Source organism: Anser cygnoides, chromosome 3 (assembly GCF_040182565.1).
Source record: "Anser cygnoides isolate HZ-2024a breed goose chromosome 3, Taihu_goose_T2T_genome, whole genome shotgun sequence".
Lineage (NCBI taxonomy): Eukaryota > Metazoa > Chordata > Aves > Anseriformes > Anatidae > Anser > Anser cygnoides.
Genome location: NC_089875.1, coordinates 111794078 through 111814913, shown reverse-complemented (window position 1 = coordinate 111814913; position 20836 = coordinate 111794078). Strand labels below are relative to the sequence as shown.

Below are 20836 nucleotides of genomic sequence, written 5' to 3'. Positions count from 1 at the left end.
GGTTCTGAAGGGCAGAGGAGTCCAGGAAGGCTGGGCACTCTTCAAGAAGGAAATCCTAATGGCTAAGGAGCGGTCTGTCCCCACGTGCCCAAAGATGAGCCGGTGCGGAAGAAGACTGGCCTGGCTGAACAGAGAGTTGTGGCTTGAGCTTAGGAGAAAAAAGAGGGTTTGCAATCTTTGGAAAAGAGTGTGGGCCACTCAGGAGGACTATAAGGATGTTGCGAGACTGTGCAGGGACAAAATTAGAAAGGCCAAAGCTCATCTGGAGCTCAATCTGGCTACTGCCGTTAAAGATAACAAAAAATGTTTTTACAAATACATCAGCACAAAAAGGAGGACTAAGGAGAATCTCCATCCTTTACTGGATGCGGGGGGAAACTTAGTTACAAGAGATGAAGAAAAGGCTGAGGTGCTTAATGCCTTCTTTACCTCAGTCTTTAGCGGCAAGACTGGTTGTTCTCTGGATACGCAGTACCCTGAGCTGGTGGAAGGGGATGGGGAGCAGAATGTGGCCCTCATAATCCACGAGGAAATGGTTGGTGACCTCCTACAGCACTTGGATGTACGCAAGTCAAGGGAGCCGGATGGGATCCACCTGAGGGTACTGAGAGAACTGGTGGAGGAGCTGGCCAAGCTGCTTTCCGTCATTTATCGCCAGTCCTGGCTATCAGGGGAGGTCCCAGTTGACTGGTGGCTAGCAAACGTGACACCCATCTACAAGAAGGGCCAGAGGGTAGTCCCGAGGAACTATAGGCCTGTTAGTTTGACCTCAGTGCCAGAGAAGCTCATGGAGCAGATTATCTTGAGTGTCATCACGCGGCACTTACAGGGCAACCAGGCGATCAGGCCCAGTCAGCATGGGTTTATGAAAGGCAGGTCCTGCCTGACGAACCCGATCTCCTTCTATGAAAAAGTGACATGCTTAGTTGATGAGGGAAAGGCTGTGGATGTGGTCTACCTTGACTTCAGTAAGGCTGAAAGTAAAGATTTGTGGTGAATGGAGTCAAATCCAGTTGGAGGCCGGTCACTAGTGGCATCCCCCAGGGCTCAGTACTGGGGCCAGTCCTCTTTAATATCTTTATCGATGATCTGGATGAGGGGATCGAGTGCACCCTCAGTAAGTTTGCAGACGACACCAAGTTAGGTGCATGTGTCGGTCTGCTCGAGGGTAGGAAGGCTCTGCAGGAGGATCTGGATAGGCTGGACCGATGGGCTGAGGCCAACTGTATGAAGTTCAACAAGGCCAAGTGCTGGGTCCTGCACCTGGGGCACAACAACCCCAAGCAGAGCTACAGGCTGGGAGATGAGTGGTTAGAAAGCTGCCTGGCAGAGAAGGACCTGGGAGTATTGGTTGATAGTCAGCTGAATATGGGCCAGCAGTGTGCTCAGGTGGCCAAGAAGGCCAACAGTATCCTGGCTTGCATAAGAAGCAGTGTGGCCAGCAGGTCTAGGGAAGTGATTGTCCCCATGTACTCGGCTCTGGTGAGGCCGCACCTTGAGTACTGTGTTCAGTTTTGGGCCCCTCGCTACAAGAAGGATGTCGAGGTGCTCGAGAGAGTCCAGAGAAGGGCAACGAAGCTGGTGAGGGGTCTGGAGAACAAGTCTTACGAGGAGCGGCTGAGGGAGCTGGGGTTGTTCAGCCTGGAGAAGAGGAGGCTCAGGGGCGACCTTATCATACTCTACAGGTACCTTAAAGGAGGCTGTAGTGAGGTGGGGGTTGGTCTATTCTCCCACGTGCCTGGTGACAGGACGAGGGGGAACAGGCTAAAGTTGCGCCAGGGGAGGTTTAGGTTGGATATTAGGAAGAACTTTACTGAAAGGGTTGTTAGGCATTGGAATGGGCTGCCCAGGGAAGTGGTTGAGTCACCATCCCTGGAGATCTTTAAAAGACGTTTAGATGTTGAGCTTAGTGATATGGTTTAGTGAAGAACTTGTTAGTGTTAGGGCAGAGGTTGGACTAGATGATCTTGGAGGTCTCTTCCAACCTAGACGATTCTGTGATTCTGAGGCCAGTGGCTTTGCAGGGCCCTGCGCAGGGCCAGCTCTCAGCACTGAGGTGGGCTGGCCATGGCCCTGCTGCGCTGAGCTGGCCTGGCTGGGCTGGCTGCTGCCTGGTGCTCGGGTGAAGGTCACCTCCTGGGGCTTATTACTAATTGCTAATGGCTAATTACTGTCCTTCAGGACAACAATGGCTAATTACTGTCCTTCAGGACAACAAGTGGCAGAGAGAAAGCACGTTGAGTGTCTGCCAGGGACAGAGAAGATGGAGGCCCCAGTGCCTGTTGCTCTGGCTGCACTAGGACAGGCAGAACAGCAGACAGGCGCCTCTGTGGGCGTGACTTCTGCTTCTTGCTGTGGGATGGGGTGGGCCCATCTCCTCCAAACCCCTGCCTCTCCCTTTCAAGGAGGATCGGGGCTGTGGCATGGAGGCAGTGACCTGAAAGTCCTGGGAGGGTGCCAGGATCACAGCCCTGAGCTCTGGGGCTCAGCAGCAGCTCTACCTGCCCTAGCATGTGCTGAGGTGAGGAAAAGGCCAAGGAGGAGGACATGAGCAGGATCCCCAAGCCATAGGAAGAGAGCAGTGAGAGCTGACATGGGGGAACACCAGGGAAAAGCTCTTGCAAGTCCCTCTTGCAAGTGCTCTTGCAAAGTCTTGCATTTCCACACTTACATTTCACTAAGAGTGGAAATATTTATGACCTTCACTTCCCTATGCCAAACCAGTAATTCGGTGCTTAAAATTCAGTTGAATTCTCTAAGCTTGATAACCTGTCCCTGTGAAAGTAGTCAGTGACCTGCTTTTATTTCAATCCAGGACTTTCCCACTGTTGTCCTTCCCATTATCTCCCTGGTACCGCTCGGAGTAAGGGCAAGGGGGTGAGCTGGCTGTGGGGGTTCCTGGCTGCCCAGCCGTGGTGAGCCCTCCACACCTTAATTCCCTTTTCAGCAAAGGACCATTGAGTGGTCATACTCTGGGAAGCAGTGCTCCTCTTGGCTGGGGTGGTCTAAACGGGCTCCCTTGGGCCTTCACCATTGTCACTGTGTCACCATCATTGCTTTGATGGACACATGAGGGCCATAAAGCGGTTCATGGTCTCTCAGAAGGGGGAGTGCAGCGCACAACCAGGGGTTCAACCCTACATAGTGAGAGGCCAGAGGCTTTGCAGGGCCCTGCGCAGGGCCAGCTCTCGGCACTAGGGTGGGCTGGCCATGGCCCCGCTGCGCTGAGCTGGCCCGGCTGGGCTGGCTGCTGCCTGGTGCTCGGGTGAAGGTCACCTCCTGGGGCTTAGCTCAGCTCGGGGAGGGCCACCTCATCCCCGCTGTCCCTGCATCACAAACGTTGCCATGGCTGAGCGCTGATGTCACAACAGCTGGGGAGGGATGACAACGCGCATCACAATCGGGGGCGGGCTATATAAGTGGGGCTGAGCGAGGCTGGCTGCCATTTTGCCGTGAGCTGACGAGCGAAGAGGGACAAGCTTGAGCTGGGAAGGTGGAGCAAGGGGACCGTGAGTGCGGTCCAGCCGATCTTCCTCATGCCAGCCAAGTTTGGCTTTCTCTGGCAAGTCATAGGCATGGCTGATGCCTGGGTACTGAGCTTATTCCCCAGCCCAGAAGCCTTCTGGGCCTTCTGCTGCTCCCTGTGGCTCCTGCTGCTGGCGTTTGCCTGCTTCTCCATGATGCCCAGGGCCAAGCCGCAGGTAGGAGTCAGGGCTGGTGCTGAGGCACGCCCTGCCTGGGACGGGAGGCCGTGTCCCAGCCAGGCCTGGCCAGCCTGGGCCAGGAGGCTTGGGGCAGGCACAGGCCTGGCCCTGGCCATGCCCTGGGTTTGTGGATGCCGCTGAGGCTGCTGGGGACTCCCTCTCACCTGCTGCTTTCTGTGTCCATGTAGGAAGGGAGGACGAGGAGGCGCCGTTACAGAAGAAACCAGGAGAACTGCAGAGGTGAGCAGCCCTGGGCAAGGGCAGGTGCCCTGCAAAGACACCGCCTGGCTACATGTGCCAGCTGCCCTACCAGGGGCTCCCAGTCCACTGACTCTCTGTCTTCTCTGCCAACAGTTTGGGATGTCCATGACTCTTCACAGCCCTCAAGAAAGCCGTAAGTGGAGCCATTCCCCCTGGAGCGTGACAGCCTTCTCTGCTCAACCCCACCAAAGGAGGTCCCACTAATGCTGTGCTTTGCCCCTCCACAGATGTCCCAAGCACCCGGAGCTGGATGGTGTGCCTAGATTAGCCCAACTGTTCAACACGATCCTCGAGGACCTCAACAGATACATTGAAATGTGAGGCCACTGAAGAGGGGATGGGAAGGGGAGAAGGGGATGGAGTAGCGGACATTGTCAGGGGAAAAAGACGGGGGGAGGACACAGGGAAATTTGCAGATCTCAAGTCTGAGGGGCAATGCCATTACAGAGGCAATGGATTTACCAGCAAAGTTCAGAGCCTGACAGTGTTCCTCACTTGTCCTGAACTTCTGTACTCAGCGGGTAGGGAGGGAGCCATTGGCACACACTGATTTGGACCCCACGGCAGTAACACTGCCGGCCAGATCCTCTGAGGCAGCAGTAGAGCCCTGAAGTGCTCAGGAGTCCTGGACTCAGCCTTTCCCTCCTCCTCCTCCTCCCACAGGTACAACTTCGAGATTACTGAGGGCACTGATGACTCCCTCAGTCCCATCAGTACAACGGAAACCAGCTCCTCTTCAGGGATGTCTCTGTCTTCTGGGAGAAAGAACTCATGCACTTCTGTCGTCAAAATGGGAGCCCCCTGCTCTTCGAAGGCCTCTCTGTCATCTTGTAGCAATGTATCCCTCACTTCCGTTTTGGACATGGAACCCTGCTGCTCTTCAAGGGACTCCCTTTCTGCTTGGAGTGACAACTCCCTCGCTGCCATTGTGGCAACAAAAGACAGTGGCTCTTCAGAGGCCCCTCTGACCCCATGCAAGGACGACTCCCACACTTACACCAGGGTGAGTGAAGGTGCTTCACAGCTGTCACTCACAGCTCTTCTGGACGGAGCAGACATGGTTCAAGCTTCCACGGTCCAGCCTTGTCTGCTTCCCAGTACTGTCCCAGAGGAGCAGCATGACATGGGCACTCACCCATCCTGCACGAAAGAGGTGGCCAGCTTCCACAGGGCCGACAGAGTGCAGCAGCAACAGAAACAACTCCGGGACCAGCAGGGTGCTCCCACCCCACCTCCACTGGTGCCTGATTCCCAGTCCAGGGAAACGGAGGTGCAACAGAAACACCTCCAGGACCAGCAGGGTGCTCCCACCCCACCTCCACTGGTGCCTGATTCCCAGTCCAGGGAAACGGAAGTGGAACAAAAACACCTCCAGGACCAGCAGGGTGCTCCCACCCCACCTCCACTGGTGCCTGATTCCGAGTCCAGGGAAACGGAGGTGCAACAGAAACAACTCCAGGACCAGCAGGGTGCTCCCACCCCACCTCCACTGGTGCCTGATTCCCAGTCCAGGGAAACGGAGGTGGAACAAAAACACCTCCAGGACCAGCAGGGTGCTCCCACCCCATCTCCACTGGTGCCTGATTCCGAGTCCAGGGAAACGGAGGTGCAACAGAAACAACTCCAGGACCAGCAGGGTGCTCCCACCCCACCTCCACTGGTGCCTGATTCCCAGTCCAGGGAAACGGAGGTACAACAGAAACACCTCCCGGACCAGCAGGGTGCTCCCACCCCACCTCCACTGGTGCCTGATTCCGAGTCCAGGGAAACGGAGGTGGAACAAAAAGAACTACAGGACCAGCAGGGTGCTCCCACCCCACCTCCACTGGTGCCTGATTCCCAGTCCAGGGAAATGGAGGTGCAACAGAAACAACTCTGGGACCAGCAGGGTGCTCCCACCCCACCTTCACTGGAGCCTGATTCCCAGTCCAGGGAAACGGAGGTGCAACAGAAACACCTCCAGGACCAGCAGGGTGCTCCCACCCCACCTCCACTGGTGCCTGATTCCCAGTCCAGGGAAACGGAGGTGCCTTTACCACATCAAGAAACCCAGGAGACCGTGCACTGCCTTGCCCCAAGAAGGAAAGAAGAGGTGAAACTGGAGCTGCCGACTGATGGGGTGGGTCCTCAGCAGCATAGCCCAGCCTCAGTTCCTCAAACGCCTCAGCGACCACCAAAGCCTAATGTGATAGTGATTCCCATGGTGAAGGACATACCGTTCCTGGATGAGGCTGTGAAAAGGCAGCTGGAGCGTCACATTGTAAAAAGGCAGATACAGCGGCGCTTTGGACTGCCAACAAAGGTCCTGGCCTATGAGAAGGACTTCTTAGAACCTATCCTGGAGCAACAAGAATCCCAGCCCCTGTCTTTGCAGAGGTGCATTGGGCAGCCCTACCACTCACCCTTCCAGAAGCGGGACAGGTGCACCACAAAGTCAGCAGTGTGTCCCCCTGGCCTGCAGCAAGAGTCCGCAGCCCGGAAGAATACATGCACACGAGGGACACAGACACCTGCCCAGTCTGTGCCAGCAGCTATTCCAAGAGTGGCACAAGGGATGCCTCAGAAGGATGGGAAGAGACCACACTGGAAAAGAGAGTCTGGAGGAACAGCCAGAAGCAGCAGCATGACCAGCAAGAAGACCTTGCCTTGCACCAAAAAGAAGGATCAGGGCTCTGGGACAGAAAGTGATGGTCAAGGTACTTCCCCTTCCATCCAGGAAGAGCAGGCACCGCCACTGAGCAAGGGAGCTCCCCAGGGGCAATCAGAACAGGACTGTGTGAGCCCCACCATCTCCACTGAGACACAAGAATTGCAACTGGAGAAGAATGTTCCCACAGGAGAAGCAGAGCACTCCCAGGAAGGCCAGAGTGGCATCGGTGGGGATGTGGGGACACCTGAGCTGCCATCCAACAGGACATCTCCTTCAAGAAGTAGTCCCCCACAGACACAACATTGCTCTGATGGGACACCCTCAGCTCTGCCAATGCCTCAAGACTCTGCTGGGACCAGTATTCTGACCCCCTACCTGGAAGAGCTGCTCATGACACTCATGGACTGCTACACGGCCAGAACGGCTGCTGAAAACCTGCAGAACCAGCTGCTGGCTTTATGGCTGGAGAAGAACTCAAGCACGGACCAAGCAGCAAAGCACCCCGTTGCCTCACCACGCAGAAGACCAAAAGAATCACAGAAGGGCAAGAGGCACACCCAGGGTGGAGCTGGCTCCAGGAGACCCTGCCCCAAGTGCAGCAGTTCCCTGCACCACAACCTGCCTGGCAGCGTTGGCTCCCAGCCTTCAGCTCCATCTGAGGCTGCAACCCCAGGTGCAGGAAGAAACAGGACAGCAGGAGAGAGGCATCCACCCAAGGAAAGAGCCAAGAGGAAGCAGGGCCAGAAGGTGACTGCTGCTGACACCCAGCAGCCGGAGGGGATCCGTGTGTACAGAAAGTTGATACTGATCCCTCCAGTTGAGGAGGAGAGGCTTCCATCCCAGCGAGCCCCTGCCTGGACCCTGCCATCAGGAACATGGCAGCTCCCCAGACATGCAGCAGCCAGACACAGGAATCATAGGGCAGAGACACCACCTCTGCCAGGCAGCCTCTGCTGTGTGCTCACCCCCATCCTCCTTTGCCTTCAGTGTGCCTGGGACACGCTCCGAGATGCAGGCAAGGCCCTACTTGCCCGCATCAAGAAGTGAGGTGAGGAGCCTCACGGGAAGAGAACCAGCGCTGGAAAGCAGTCTCACCACGGGATTAGGGGATTGCTCGGGCTTCCTGCAGAAACAGAAAGCTGCAGCCATCCCTGCCTGGAGCCACCAGGGAGCAGGAGCTCTCCCAATAAATGTGTCTTTCCAAGCAACCTCATGTGCGTTTCTTCTTTCCTTTGGAGGAGCAGAGGCACCATTCCCTGCTCACTGCTCGTACCTGCTTGCATGGGCAAGGTGGGCAGCTCTGTTAGCACCTTCTGGAGGAGAGGCCAGGACTAGGATGGCGCTCCAGGTACCTTCCAGGTACCTGAGAGCAGGGACATAGGGCTGGCCTTCCACCTGAGGCCTTCAGAGGCAGCGTGGGCTGCCCCCCTCCCTGGAAGTCCCCTGCACACCACAGCTACGGTTTGGGTCTGGGAGCAGTGTAGGTCCTTCAGGACAACAAGTGGCAGAGAGAAAGCACGTTGAGTGTCTGCCAGGGACAGAGAAGATGGAGGCCCCAGTGCCTGTTGCTCTGGCTGCACTAGGACAGGCAGAACAGCAGACAGGCGCCTCTGTGGGCGTGACTTCTGCTTCTTGCTGTGGGATGGGGTGGGCCCATCTCCTCCAAACCCCTGCCTCTCCCTTTCAAGGAGGATCGGGGCTGTGGCATGGAGGCAGTGACCTGAAAGTCCTGGGAGGGTGCCAGGATCACAGCCCTGAGCTCTGGGGCTCAGCAGCAGCTCTACCTGCCCTAGCATGTGCTGAGGTGAGGAAAAGGCCAAGGAGGAGGACATGAGCAGGATCCCCAAGCCATAGGAAGAGAGCAGTGAGAGCTGACATGGGGGAACACCAGGGAAAAGCTCTTGCAAGTCCCTCTTGCAAGTGCTCTTGCAAAGTCTTGCATTTCCACACTTACATTTCACTAAGAGTGGAAATATTTATGACCTTCACTTCCCTATGCCAAACCAGTAATTCGGTGCTTAAAATTCAGTTGAATTCTCTAAGCTTGATAACCTGTCCCTGTGAAAGTAGTCAGTGACCTGCTTTTATTTCAATCCAGGACTTTCCCACTGTTGTCCTTCCCATTATCTCCCTGGTACCGCTCGGAGTAAGGGCAAGGGGGTGAGCTGGCTGTGGGGGTTCCTGGCTGCCCAGCCGTGGTGAGCCCTCCACACCTTAATTCCCTTTTCAGCAAAGGACCATTGAGTGGTCATACTCTGGGAAGCAGTGCTCCTCTTGGCTGGGGTGGTCTAAACGGGCTCCCTTGGGCCTTCACCATTGTCACTGTGTCACCATCATTGCTTTGATGGACACATGAGGGCCATAAAGCGGTTCATGGTCTCTCAGAAGGGGGAGTGCAGCGCACAACCGGGGGTTCAACCCTACATAGTGAGAGGCCAGAGGCTTTGCAGGGCCCTGCGCAGGGCCAGCTCTCGGCACTAGGGTGGGCTGGCCATGGCCCCGCTGCGCTGAGCTGGCCCGGCTGGGCTGGCTGCTGCCTGGTGCTCGGGTGAAGGTCACCTCCTGCGGCTTATCTCAGCTCGGGGAGGGCCACCTCATCCCCGCTGTCCCTGCATCACAAACGTTGCCATGGCTGAGCGCTGATGTCACAACAGCTGGGGAGGGATGACAACGCGCATCACAATCGGGGGCGGGCTATATAAGTGGGGCTGAGCGAGGCTGGCTGCCATTTTGCCGTGAGCTGACGAGCGAAGAGGGACAAGCTTGAGCTGGGAAGGTGGAGCAAGGGGACCGTGAGTGCGGTCCAGCCGATCTTCCTCATGCCAGCCAAGTTTGGCTCTCTCTGGCAAGTCATAGGCATGGCTGATGCCTGGGTACTGAGCTTATTCCCCAGCCCAGAAGCCTTCTGGGCCTTCTGCTGCTCCCTGTGGCTCCTGCTGCTGGCGTTTGCCTGCTTCTCCATGATGCCCAGGGCCAAGCCGCAGGTAGGAGTCAGGGCTGGTGCTGAGGCACGCCCTGCCTGGGACGGGAGGCCGTGTCCCAGCCAGGCCTGGCCAGCCTGGGCCAGGAGGCTTGGGGCAGGCACAGGCCTGGCCCTGGCCATGCCCTGGGTTTGTGGATGCCGCTGAGGCTGCTGGGGACTCCCTCTCACCTGCTGCTTTCTGTGTCCATGTAGGAAGGGAGGACGAGGAGGCGCCGTTACAGAAGAAACCAGGAGAACTGCAGAGGTGAGCAGCCCTGGGCAAGGGCAGGTGCCCTGCAAAGACACCGCCTGGCTACATGTGCCAGCTGCCCTACCAGGGGCTCCCAGTCCACTGACTCTCTGTCTTCTCTGCCAACAGTTTGGGATGTCCATGACTCTTCACAGCCCTCAAGAAAGCCGTAAGTGGAGCCATTCCCCCTGGAGCGTGACAGCCTTCTCTGCTCAACCCCACCAAAGGAGGTCCCACTAATGCTGTGCTTTGCCCCTCCACAGATGTCCCAAGCACCCGGAGCTGGATGGTGTGCCTAGATTAGCCCAACTGTTCAACACGATCCTCGAGGACCTCAACAGATACATTGAAATGTGAGGCCACTGAAGAGGGGATGGGAAGGGGAGAAGGGGATGGAGTAGCGGACATTGTCAGGGGAAAAAGACGGGGGGAGGACACAGGGAAATTTGCAGATCTCAAGTCTGAGGGGCAATGCCATTACAGAGGCAATGGATTTACCAGCAAAGTTCAGAGCCTGACAGTGTTCCTCACTTGTCCTGAACTTCTGTACTCAGCGGGTAGGGAGGGAGCCATTGGCACACACTGATTTGGACCCCACGGCAGTAACACTGCCGGCCAGATCCTCTGAGGCAGCAGTAGAGCCCTGAAGTGCTCAGGAGTCCTGGACTCAGCCTTTCCCTCCTCCTCCTCCTCCCACAGGTACAACTTCGAGATTACTGAGGGCACTGATGACTCCCTCAGTCCCATCAGTACAACGGAAACCAGCTCCTCTTCAGGGATGTCTCTGTCTTCTGGGAGAAAGAACTCATGCACTTCTGTCGTCAAAATGGGAGCCCCCTGCTCTTCGAAGGCCTCTCTGTCATCTTGTAGCAATGTATCCCTCACTTCCGTTTTGGACATGGAACCCTGCTGCTCTTCAAGGGACTCCCTTTCTGCTTGGAGTGACAACTCCCTCGCTGCCATTGTGGCAACAAAAGACAGTGGCTCTTCAGAGGCCCCTCTGACCCCATGCAAGGACGACTCCCACACTTACACCAGGGTGAGTGAAGGTGCTTCACAGCTGTCACTCACAGCTCTTCTGGACGGAGCAGACATGGTTCAAGCTTCCACGGTCCAGCCTTGTCTGCTTCCCAGTACTGTCCCAGAGGAGCAGCATGACATGGGCACTCACCCATCCTGCACGAAAGAGGTGGCCAGCTGCCACAGGGCCGACAGAGTGCAGCAGCAACAGAAACAACTCCGGGACCAGCAGGGTGCTCCCACCCCACCTCCACTGGTGCCTGATTCCCAGTCCAGGGAAACGGAGGTGGAACAAAAACACCTCCAGGACCAGCAGGGTGCTCCCACCCCACCTCCACTGGTGCCTGATTCCGAGTCCAGGGAAACGGAGGTGCAACAGAAACAACTCCAGGACCAGCAGGGTGCTCCCACCCCACCTCCACTGGTGCCTGATTCCCAGTCCAGGGAAACGGAGGTGCAACAGAAACACCTCCCGGACCAGCAGGGTGCTCCCACCCCACCTCCACTGGTGCCTGATTCCCAGTCCAGGGAAACGGAGGTGCAACAGAAACACCTCCAGGACCAGCAGGGTGCTCCCACCCCACCTCCACTGGTGCCTGATTCCCAGTCCAGGGAAATGGAGGTGCAACAGAAACAACTCTGGGACCAGCAGGGTGCTCCCACCCCACCTCCACTGGTGCCTGATTCCCAGTCCAGGGAAACGGAGGTGGAACAAAAACACCTCCAGGACCAGCAGGATGCTCCCACCCCACCTCCACTGGAGCCTGATTCCCAGTCCAGGGAAACGGAGGTGCAACAGAAACACCTCCAGGACCAGCAGGGTGCTCCCACCCCACCTCCACTGGTGCCTGATTCCCAGTCCAGGGAAACGGAGGTGCCTTTACCACATCAAGAAACCCAGGAGACCGTGCACTGCCTTGCCCCAAGAAGGAAAGAAGAGGTGAAACTGGAGCTGCCGACTGATGGGGTGGGTCCTCAGCAGCATAGCCCAGCCTCAGTTCCTCAAACGCCTCAGCGACCACCAAAGCCTAATGTGATAGTGATTCCCATGGTGAAGGACATACCGTTCCTGGATGTGGCTGTGAAAAGGCAGCTGGAGCGTCACATTGTAAAAAGGCAGATACAGCGGCGCTTTGGACTGCCAACAAAGGTCCTGGCCTATGAGAAGGACTTCTTAGAACCTCTCCTGGAGCAACAAGAATCCCAGCCCCTGTCTTTGCAGAGGTGCATTGGGCAGCCCTACCACTCACCCTTCCAGAAGCGGGACAGGTGCACCACAAAGTCAGCAGTGTGTCCCCCTGGCCTGCAGCAAGAGTCCGCAGCCCGGAAGAATACATGCACACGAGGGACACAGACACCTGCCGAGTCTGTGCCAGCAGCTATTCCAAGAGTGGCACAAGGGATGCCTCAGAAGGATGGGAAGAGACCACACTGGAAAAGAGAGTCTGGAGGAACAGCCAGAAGCAGCAGCATGACCAGCAAGAAGACCTTGCCTTGCACCAAAAAGAAGGATCAGGGCTCTGGGACACAAAGTGATGGTCAAGGTACTTCCCCTTCCATCCAGGAAGAGCAGGCATCGCCACTGAGCAAGGGAGCTCCCCAGGGGCAATCAGAACAGGACTGTGTGAGCCCCACCATCTCCACTGAGACACAAGAATTGCAACTGGAGAAGAATGTTCCCACAGGAGAAGCAGAGCACTCCCAGGAAGGCCAGAGTGGCATCGGTGGGGATGTGGGGACACCTGAGCTGCCATCCAACAGGACATCTCCTTCAAGAAGTAGTCCCCCACAGACACAACATTGCTCTGATGGGACACCCTCAGCTCTGCCAATGCCTCAAGACTCTGCTGGGACCAGTATTCTGACCCCCTACCTGGAAGAGCTGCTCATGACACTCATGGACTGCTACACGGCCAGAACGGCTGCTGAAAACCTGCAGAACCAGCTGCTGGCTTTATGGCTGGAGAAGAACTCAAGCACGGACCAAGCAGCAAAGCACCCCGTTGCCTCACCACGCAGAAGACCAAAAGAATCACAGAAGGGCAAGAGGCACACCCAGGGTGGAGCTGGCTCCAGGAGACCCTGCCCCAAGTGCAGCAGTTCCCTGCACCACAACCTGCCTGGCAGCGTTGGCTCCCAGCCTTCAGCTCCATCTGAGGCTGCAACCCCAGGTGCAGGAAGAAACAGGACAGCAGGAGAGAGGCATCCACCCAAGGAAAGAGCCAAGAGGAAGCAGGGCCAGAAGGTGACTGCTGCTGACACCCAGCAGCCGGAGGGGATCCGTGTGTACAGAAAGTTGATACTGATCCCTCCAGTTGAGGAGGAGAGGCTTCCATCCCAGCGAGCCCCTGCCTGGACCCTGCCATCAGGAACATGGCAGCTCCCCAGACGTGCAGCAGCCAGACACAGGAATCATAGGGCAGAGACACCACCTCTGCCAGGCAGCCTCTGCTGTGTGCTCACCCCCATCCTCCTTTGCCTTCAGTGTGCCTGGGACACGCTCCGAGATGCAGGCAAGGCCCTACTTGCCCGCATCAAGAAGTGAGGTGAGGAGCCTCACGGGAAGAGAACCAGCGCTGGAAAGCAGTCTCACCACGGGATTAGGGGATTGCTCGGGCTTCCTGCAGAAACAGAAAGCTGCAGCCATCCCTGCCTGGAGCCACCAGGGAGCAGGAGCTCTCCCAATAAATGTGTCTTTCCAAGCAACCTCATGTGCGTTTCTTCTTTCCTTTGGAGGAGCAGAGGCACCATTCCCTGCTCACTGCTCGTACCTGCTTGCATGGGCAAGGTGGGCAGCTCTGTTAGCACCTTCTGGAGGAGAGGCCAGGACTAGGATGGCGCTCCAGGTACCTTCCAGGTACCTGAGAGCAGGGACATAGGGCTGGCCTTCCACCTGAGGCCTTCAGAGGCAGCGTGGGCTGCCCCCCTCCCTGGAAGTCCCCTGCACACCACAGCTACGGTTTGGGTCTGGGAGCAGTGTAGGTCCTTCAGGACAACAAGTGGCAGAGAGAAAGCACGTTGAGTGTCTGCCAGGGACAGAGAAGATGGAGGCCCCAGTGCCTGTTGCTCTGGCTGCACTAGGACAGGCAGAACAGCAGACAGGCGCCTCTGTGGGCGTGACTTCTGCTTCTTGCTGTGGGATGGGGTGGGCCCATCTCCTCCAAACCCCTGCCTCTCCCTTTCAAGGAGGATCGGGGCTGTGGCATGGAGGCAGTGACCTGAAAGTCCTGGGAGGGTGCCAGGATCACAGCCCTGAGCTCTGGGGCTCAGCAGCAGCTCTACCTGCCCTAGCATGTGCTGAGGTGAGGAAAAGGCCAAGGAGGAGGACATGAGCAGGATCCCCAAGCCATAGGAAGAGAGCAGTGAGAGCTGACATGGGGGAACACCAGGGAAAAGCTCTTGCAAGTCCCTCTTGCAAGTGCTCTTGCAAAGTCTTGCATTTCCACACTTACATTTCACTAAGAGTGGAAATATTTATGACCTTCACTTCCCTATGCCAAACCAGTAATTCGGTGCTTAAAATTCAGTTGAATTCTCTAAGCTTGATAACCTGTCCCTGTGAAAGTAGTCAGTGACCTGCTTTTATTTCAATCCAGGACTTTCCCACTGTTGTCCTTCCCATTATCTCCCTGGTACCGCTCGGAGTAAGGGCAAGGGGGTGAGCTGGCTGTGGGGGTTCCTGGCTGCCCAGCCGTGGTGAGCCCTCCACACCTTAATTCCCTTTTCAGCAAAGGACCATTGAGTGGTCATACTCTGGGAAGCAGTGCTCCTCTTGGCTGGGGTGGTCTAAACGGGCTCCCTTGGGCCTTCACCATTGTCACTGTGTCACCATCATTGCTTTGATGGACACATGAGGGCCATAAAGCGGTTCATGGTCTCTCAGAAGGGGGAGTGCAGCGCACAACCGGGGGTTCAACCCTACATAGTGAGAGGCCAGAGGCTTTGCAGGGCCCTGCGCAGGGCCAGCTCTCGGCACTAGGGTGGGCTGGCCATGGCCCTGCTGCGCTGAGCTGGCCTGGCTGGGCTGGCTGCTGCCTGGTGCTCGGGTGAAGGTCACCTCCTGCGGCTTAGCTCAGCTCGGGGAGGGCCACCTCATCCCCGCTGTCCCTGCATCACAAACGTTGCCATGGCTGAGTGCTGCTGTCACCACAGCTGGGGAGGGATGACAACCCCGAGTCAATGCACATCACAATCGGGGGCGGGTTATATAAGTGGGGCTGAGCGAGGCTGGCTGCCATTTTGCCGTGAGCTGACGAGCGAAGAGGGACAAGCTTGAGCTGGGAAGGTGGAGCAAGGGGACCGTGAGTGCGGTCCAGCTGATCCTTCTCAAGCCAGCTGAGTTTGGCTCTCTCTGGCATGGATGATGCCTGGGGAATGAGCTTCTACCCCAGCCCAGAAGTCTTCTTCACATTATACTCCTTCCTGTGGCTGTTTCTGCTGGCGTTTGCCTGCTTCTCCATGATGCCCAGGGCCAAGCTGCAGGTAGGAGGCAGGGCTGGTGCTGAGGCAGGCCCTGCCTGGGACGGGAGGCCGTGTCCCAGCCAGGCCTGGCCAGCCTGGGCCAGGAGGCTTGGGGCAGGCACAGGCCTGGCCCTGGCCACGCCCTGGGTTTGTGGGTGCCGCTGAGGTGTGGGTGCCGCTGAGGCTGCTGGGGACTCCCTCTCACCTGCTGCTTTCTGTGCACTTTTGTAGTGGGTTTACGTGGCAAGGTTTCGGTAGTGGGGGGCCATACGGTTGGCTTCTGTGAGAAGAGTTCAGAAGCTTCTCCATGTTAGATAAGGGGACCCCACTGGCCTGAGCCGAGCCAATAAGCAATGTTGTTTTTGCCTCCATGAAAGCAGATTGAAGAAATGGATAAAAAAAATCATGCTGCTCTACAGCAGCTGAGAGAGAGAGGAGTGAGAAACAGCTTTTCACTGAGGTCAGTGCAGAAGGAGGGCAGGAGGGGGTCCAGGCGCCGGAGGCGAAGTTCCCCTGCAGCCTGTGGAGAGGCCCCTGGTGGAACTGGCTGTCCCCCTGCAGCCCCTGGGTCCCACATGGAGCAGATCTCCACGCTGCAGCCTGTGGAGGAGCCCCCGGTGGAGCAGGTGGATATGGCCTGGAGGAGGCTGTGGCCTGTGGAGCAGCCCTGCTGGAGCAGATTTTGGCCTGGACGTATAGTCCGTGGAGAGGGGACCATGCAGGAGCATGGGAGCTGCCGCCCGTGGGGGACCCATGCCAGAACATTTTGCTGTTGATGGATGGACCCCGTGGTACGGACCCATACTGGAGCAGTTCTTGAAGAGCTGCTGCCTTTGGGAAGCTCATGCAGGATCAGTTCCAGAAGGATGACATCCCGTGGGAGGGAACGTGGAGCAGGGACAGAGTGACAGTGAAGGAGAGGTGGAGAAGTGCTATAGATTGACTGCAACCCCCATTTCCCCGTTCCCCTGTGCCACTCATGGGGAAGAGGTAGAAGAGGGTGGATGAAGGGAAGGTATTTTTTGTTGCTTTCCTTTGTTTCTCACTTCTTTAGCTTGTTAGTAATAGGCAATAAATTTTATATCTCTCTACTCTGAGTCTGTTTTGCCTTTTTTGATAATTGTTGAGCAATCTCCATCTCTTTATCGCAACCCTTGAGCCCTTTGCAGTGTGTTTTCTTCCTCTTTCCCTTTGAGGAGGGGGAGTGAATGAGCAGTTGTGGTGGAGCTTGACTGCCCACTTGAGTAAAACCACCATACCATGTAGTAAGGGAGTCTGAGGATGCACTACTGCAGAAAGAACCGGAAGAATCACAGAGGTGAGCAGCCCCGGGCAAGGGCAGGTGCCCTGCAAAGACACCGCCTGGCCTCATATGCACCCCACCCCACCAGGGGCTCCCAGTTCACTGACTCTCTGTCTTCTCTGCCAAGAGTTTGGGTCCTCCATGACTCTTCACAGCGCTCGATGAAGCAGTAAGTGGAGCATGACAGCCTTCTCTGCTCAACCCCACCAAAGGAGGTCCCGCTAATGCTGTGCTTTGCCCCTTCACAGATGTCCCAAGCACCCGGAGCTGGATGGTGTGCCTAGATTAGCCCAACTGTTCAACACGACCCTCGAGGACCTCAACAGATACATTGAAATGTGAGGCCACTGAAGAGGGGATGGGAAGGGGAGAAGGGGATGGAGTAGCGGACATTGTCAGGGGAAAAAGACGGGGGGAGGACACAGGGAAATTTGCAGATCTCAAGTCTGAGGGGCAATGCCATTACAGAGGCAATGGATTTACCAGCAAAGTTCAGAGCCTGACAGTGTTCCTCACTTGTCCTGAACTTCTGTACTCAGCGGGTAGGGAGGGAGCCATTGGCACACACTGATTTGGACCCCACGGCAGTAACACTGCCGGCCAGATCCTCTGAGGCAGCAGTAGAGCCCTGAAGTGCTCAGGAGTCCTGGACTCAGCCTTTCCCTCCTCCTCCTCCTCCCTCACTAGAAGCTCTTTCTAATTGAGGCTGATCATATTGCTCTATAAATTCTGCATCTTCATCTTTTTCCTCGCTGTGATCAGATTGAGTCAAGTAAATGGTTTATGTGGAGGATCATGAGGAGACAGAGCTGTGTAGAATTCCCCAGCCAGGTAGAATAGTGCAATAATAGCTAGCTGAAGGTATCTGGAGGATATATCTTCTAAGACCCACTGCATCTCAGGGTGGTTGCTGATTTTTTTTTTTTTTTTTTAAATAATGGGAACTATTGACTTCACCTGCGTTAGCCACTGTACCTAGTTTGAACCTGTTATATTTTTAATCTTCACTGAAAATTGCACTTTCAAACCCAAATTAGTGTGCTGTTTACAAGAGGTGGCAACATTTTTGGTGGGCTGCACTATTATACACCATTTGCCCCCCAAAACCTTTTTACAATAAACTTTATTTACCATTCTTGGAGTTTATTTTTTTCATATTCTCACAAAGAACGTCCTGGACCTTATAGAACTTCTGAATGTGCCTAATTTTTTTTCTGCTTGGTATTCTACTTTTCAGTGGTATTTGATGTTAATCCCTTGAATCAAAAATAACAACCAAACTACAGATCTTGTCCGGAGCAGAGATTAGCAATGCTAAAATATAAGACCTTGGCTACAGGAAAGGAAGAACATTATCCCTGCAACAAGGAATTATCATTATTTCCTCTTCTGTTCCACTGATAAGCTTCTTAAGTGAGAGACCAGTCAAGGACATTTTTATTTCATCTAAAAAGTCATACAGTAATTCCTGTATGCTTTTGGGGTACAGTTTATTAGTTAAGAGAATGGATCTTTTAATTATTATTGCTATTTATTTATTATATTGGATACTCTAGAAGCATTTTCTCAGGTATTCTTGTCAGTTATTTTCGAGATAGCGCATAATTTGCTTGAACATGCTCCAACACAGTTGTTAAAAGAATGCCTGCCTTTTCTTGTCATGCTACCTTGAGAATTATGAATTGCTCTTTTGGATCTGAGATGGTTTCAAACTAATCTAAACTGGACTACAGTCATTCTTTTGTAAGAGAAGATGTCTATGTCCATGGATAATTTGTTTAATAGTGAACCAGTTCATAATTTACACCTTTAAGTTAACAAGACGGAAAAAGTTTAAAGTGCTGTCCAGATTTTACGTATGTGATAACACACATCTGGCAGATTTTTATTTATTTATTTATTTATTTTGGTATTGAGTTCTGTTCTTCTGGATGGTTTACTTTTTAGCATCAAGTTAGCTGTTAGTGAAATACCTGACTACTGCTATGCACAAGCCTTTTGCAATAGCTATTATTCTGCCTCCTCCATATATAAAGAAAGATAATATTGGCACCTTATTAGTGGATTAGCCAGTACTAATTCCAAATGCAAGCTAAAGTCTTAGAAATTCAGTTCCAATAATATATCAACATGATTCCATGGAAATGAGTGAAGCATTGCAACAGCAGACCCCACAATGTCTATTAAGCTGGATCTACTTTTCATGAAAATCAGTGACATTGAGATTCACAAACATTTCCCTAAGTTGTCTCAGTGGTATGTTGGGAGAAATGAGCACTTTCAGAGTTACTCACCAATAAGTGTCACACTCCGAAAATGCCTTTTTTTTTTTTTAACATTTCATGAAGGAACAAAGCTCCATAATATAGATTAGACTGTTGATTTTAGGTGTTAAAATTCAGTGAGATTAGTCTTGGAGACATTCTCTGGCAATGACGTCTAAATGAAACTACTGGGTATTCTTCAGACTTATGAAGGCCAACCTGTTGATCACCATTTTCAAAGCTAGGCTTCTATTTAACATCTTTGCTTGATAAGGCACAGTGGTCTGTAAACCTTTTATAGTTTGTTAGAGAATGGCACAGGATTGCCAGCTCCCACTTTTTTTTTTTTTTTCCTGTGGGTATGGTGATCTTTGGTAGTTTCTCCCTTCCCTTGTTGCTGAGAAATGCAATATGTAAATAACCAAAAATTCATTTGAAAACAGTTTTTCTAGCCCTCATGATGGTATAAGAGATACTGTAAAAAAAGAAACCATGAATAAGTAGTAAAATGGTGATATTTTAATGTTTCTGAAGAGTTGTGGGGCCTGAATTATTATAGTCACATCATAGCTTGAATGTTCTGAAAAACACTCTCTCTCAAAATAAATGTATATTCTCATAATACAATCTATTAGTGAACTTTAATTGCTGAACTATTGGTCAAGGAAAAAAATAGCTAAACGTCAGAAACATTCCCAATTTTTGTACAGGACTCCAAGAAAATGTCTTTCCAATATTCTTTGTACCAACAGTGAGTAGGGTTTCACAGAAAATATAAACGTTTGTGTGAACTTCCTGTTAGAGGCTGTGAACTACCTTCCAGCTCTATCAGCATCAGCTGGAAATTAAAAAATAACTCTAGACGAAAGATTAGAACAGTATGTTGATGTCGTGTTATTTCAAATATCACACCAGTCTTTCTAGCTATGTGAGAAAAAATAAATTATCTGAACTTCTGAAAATCATAAAATATTTTAAAATACTGTATGATGGTTACAAAAATTGAAAAAAAATATTTTTTAACTGCTTTAGAGAAAATTAGTGTGGCAAGGATGGGATAAGGAAGAATAGCATGAAAACCAAACACTTTATTTAAAAAGATGGGTTCCCCTAATATTTGTTTTTGTAAACCTGACTCAGATGTTGATATGGTGAAATTATGAACATCTGGGATCCTCAAAAACAGTATTAAATTATTTTAACACAAAGTATGGGATAAATTTACTCAAATTTAGAGATCTACAAAGTAGACATCTAAGTCTGAACTAGTTTCCCTAGCCCTAGGTAATCAATAAAGAAAAGCAGGCTGTTGCAGAGAATAAATCATTCTCATTCTAAAACACATCTGAAATGGGACAGATAAATTACTCTCAGAAAGTGTTTATTTTTCTCTGCTGAACACAGAGACAGACCTGACTGACTACCTTGGATATAAACATCTCTAAAGTAGTCTACATTTAGTCAAGATACCTTCATTATTTTAGAACTATAATAGCGTGTGTATGAACATGTCGACCATCTACTTCAAATTCTGCTATGTAAATCAGCCATATGGTTGGATTTCTTTAGGTTTAGCTTTGTTACCTCAAAATTTGTGTATGCATGAACATACATATAAGTATCTATCTACCTTTGTGCATATGCAGGATGTATAATTTCTATTAAGACTAGCATATCATAAAATTTCAGAAAGAGTACTCTCTATTACTTGCATCTGTGGAGTCACAAACAATTTTTCCAATTCTTGACTGACATCTTAGTGAAGAACCATCTCCTAATATCCACTCTGAACTTCCCCTGATGCAGCTTGAAACCATTTCCTAGCATCCTATCACTGGCCCCTAGAGAGAAGAGATCTGCACCTCCCCCTCTGCTCCTTGTCGTGAGGGAGTTGTATACAGTAATGAGGTCATCTCTCAGTCTCTCTTTATCTGAGCCGAACAAAGTCTCCTCAGCTACTC

The 20836-nt window shown here is 53.1% G+C and overlaps 2 protein-coding genes across 7 annotated transcripts in view; both read left to right on the top strand.

Moving 5' to 3' along the window:
- Positions 1 to 8146, top strand: part of LOC106047364 (nascent polypeptide-associated complex subunit alpha, muscle-specific form-like) — a 100938-nt gene extending 92792 nt beyond the window's left edge. The window contains exons 1-5 of one of the 4 annotated variants that reach the window (XM_066994983.1): positions 1853 to 3509; positions 3893 to 3944; positions 4059 to 4098; positions 4193 to 4282; positions 4629 to 8144. In XM_066994983.1, coding sequence (XP_066851084.1) covers positions 4281 to 4282; positions 4629 to 7662 — 3036 coding nt within the window. In that variant the 5' untranslated portion in view covers positions 1853 to 3509; positions 3893 to 3944; positions 4059 to 4098; positions 4193 to 4280 and the 3' untranslated portion in view covers positions 7663 to 8144. Of the gene's footprint in view, positions 1 to 1852; positions 3510 to 3542; positions 3702 to 3892; positions 4099 to 4192; positions 4283 to 4628 lie in introns of those variants that run through there. The other 3 variants (XM_066994981.1, XM_066994982.1, XM_066994980.1) reach the window with 3 other exon arrangements.
- Positions 8147 to 8169: 23 nt separating this feature from the next.
- LOC136790537 (apoptotic chromatin condensation inducer in the nucleus-like) lies at positions 8170 to 13874 on the top strand. Of its 3 annotated transcripts, none has more exons than XM_066994987.1 (5): positions 8170 to 9407; positions 9791 to 9842; positions 9957 to 9996; positions 10091 to 10180; positions 10527 to 13873. In XM_066994987.1, coding segments are annotated over exons 4-5 (2868 nt in total). In that variant the 5' UTR covers positions 8170 to 9407; positions 9791 to 9842; positions 9957 to 9996; positions 10091 to 10178; the 3' UTR covers positions 13393 to 13873. The 3 variants fall into 3 exon arrangements, with proteins under 3 accessions (XP_066851088.1, XP_066851087.1, XP_066851085.1); XM_066994986.1 differs by having other exon boundaries at positions 8170 to 9599; XM_066994984.1 differs by having other exon boundaries at positions 8170 to 9599; positions 9791 to 9996; positions 10527 to 13874.
- Positions 13875 to 20836: the final 6962 nt, after the last annotated feature.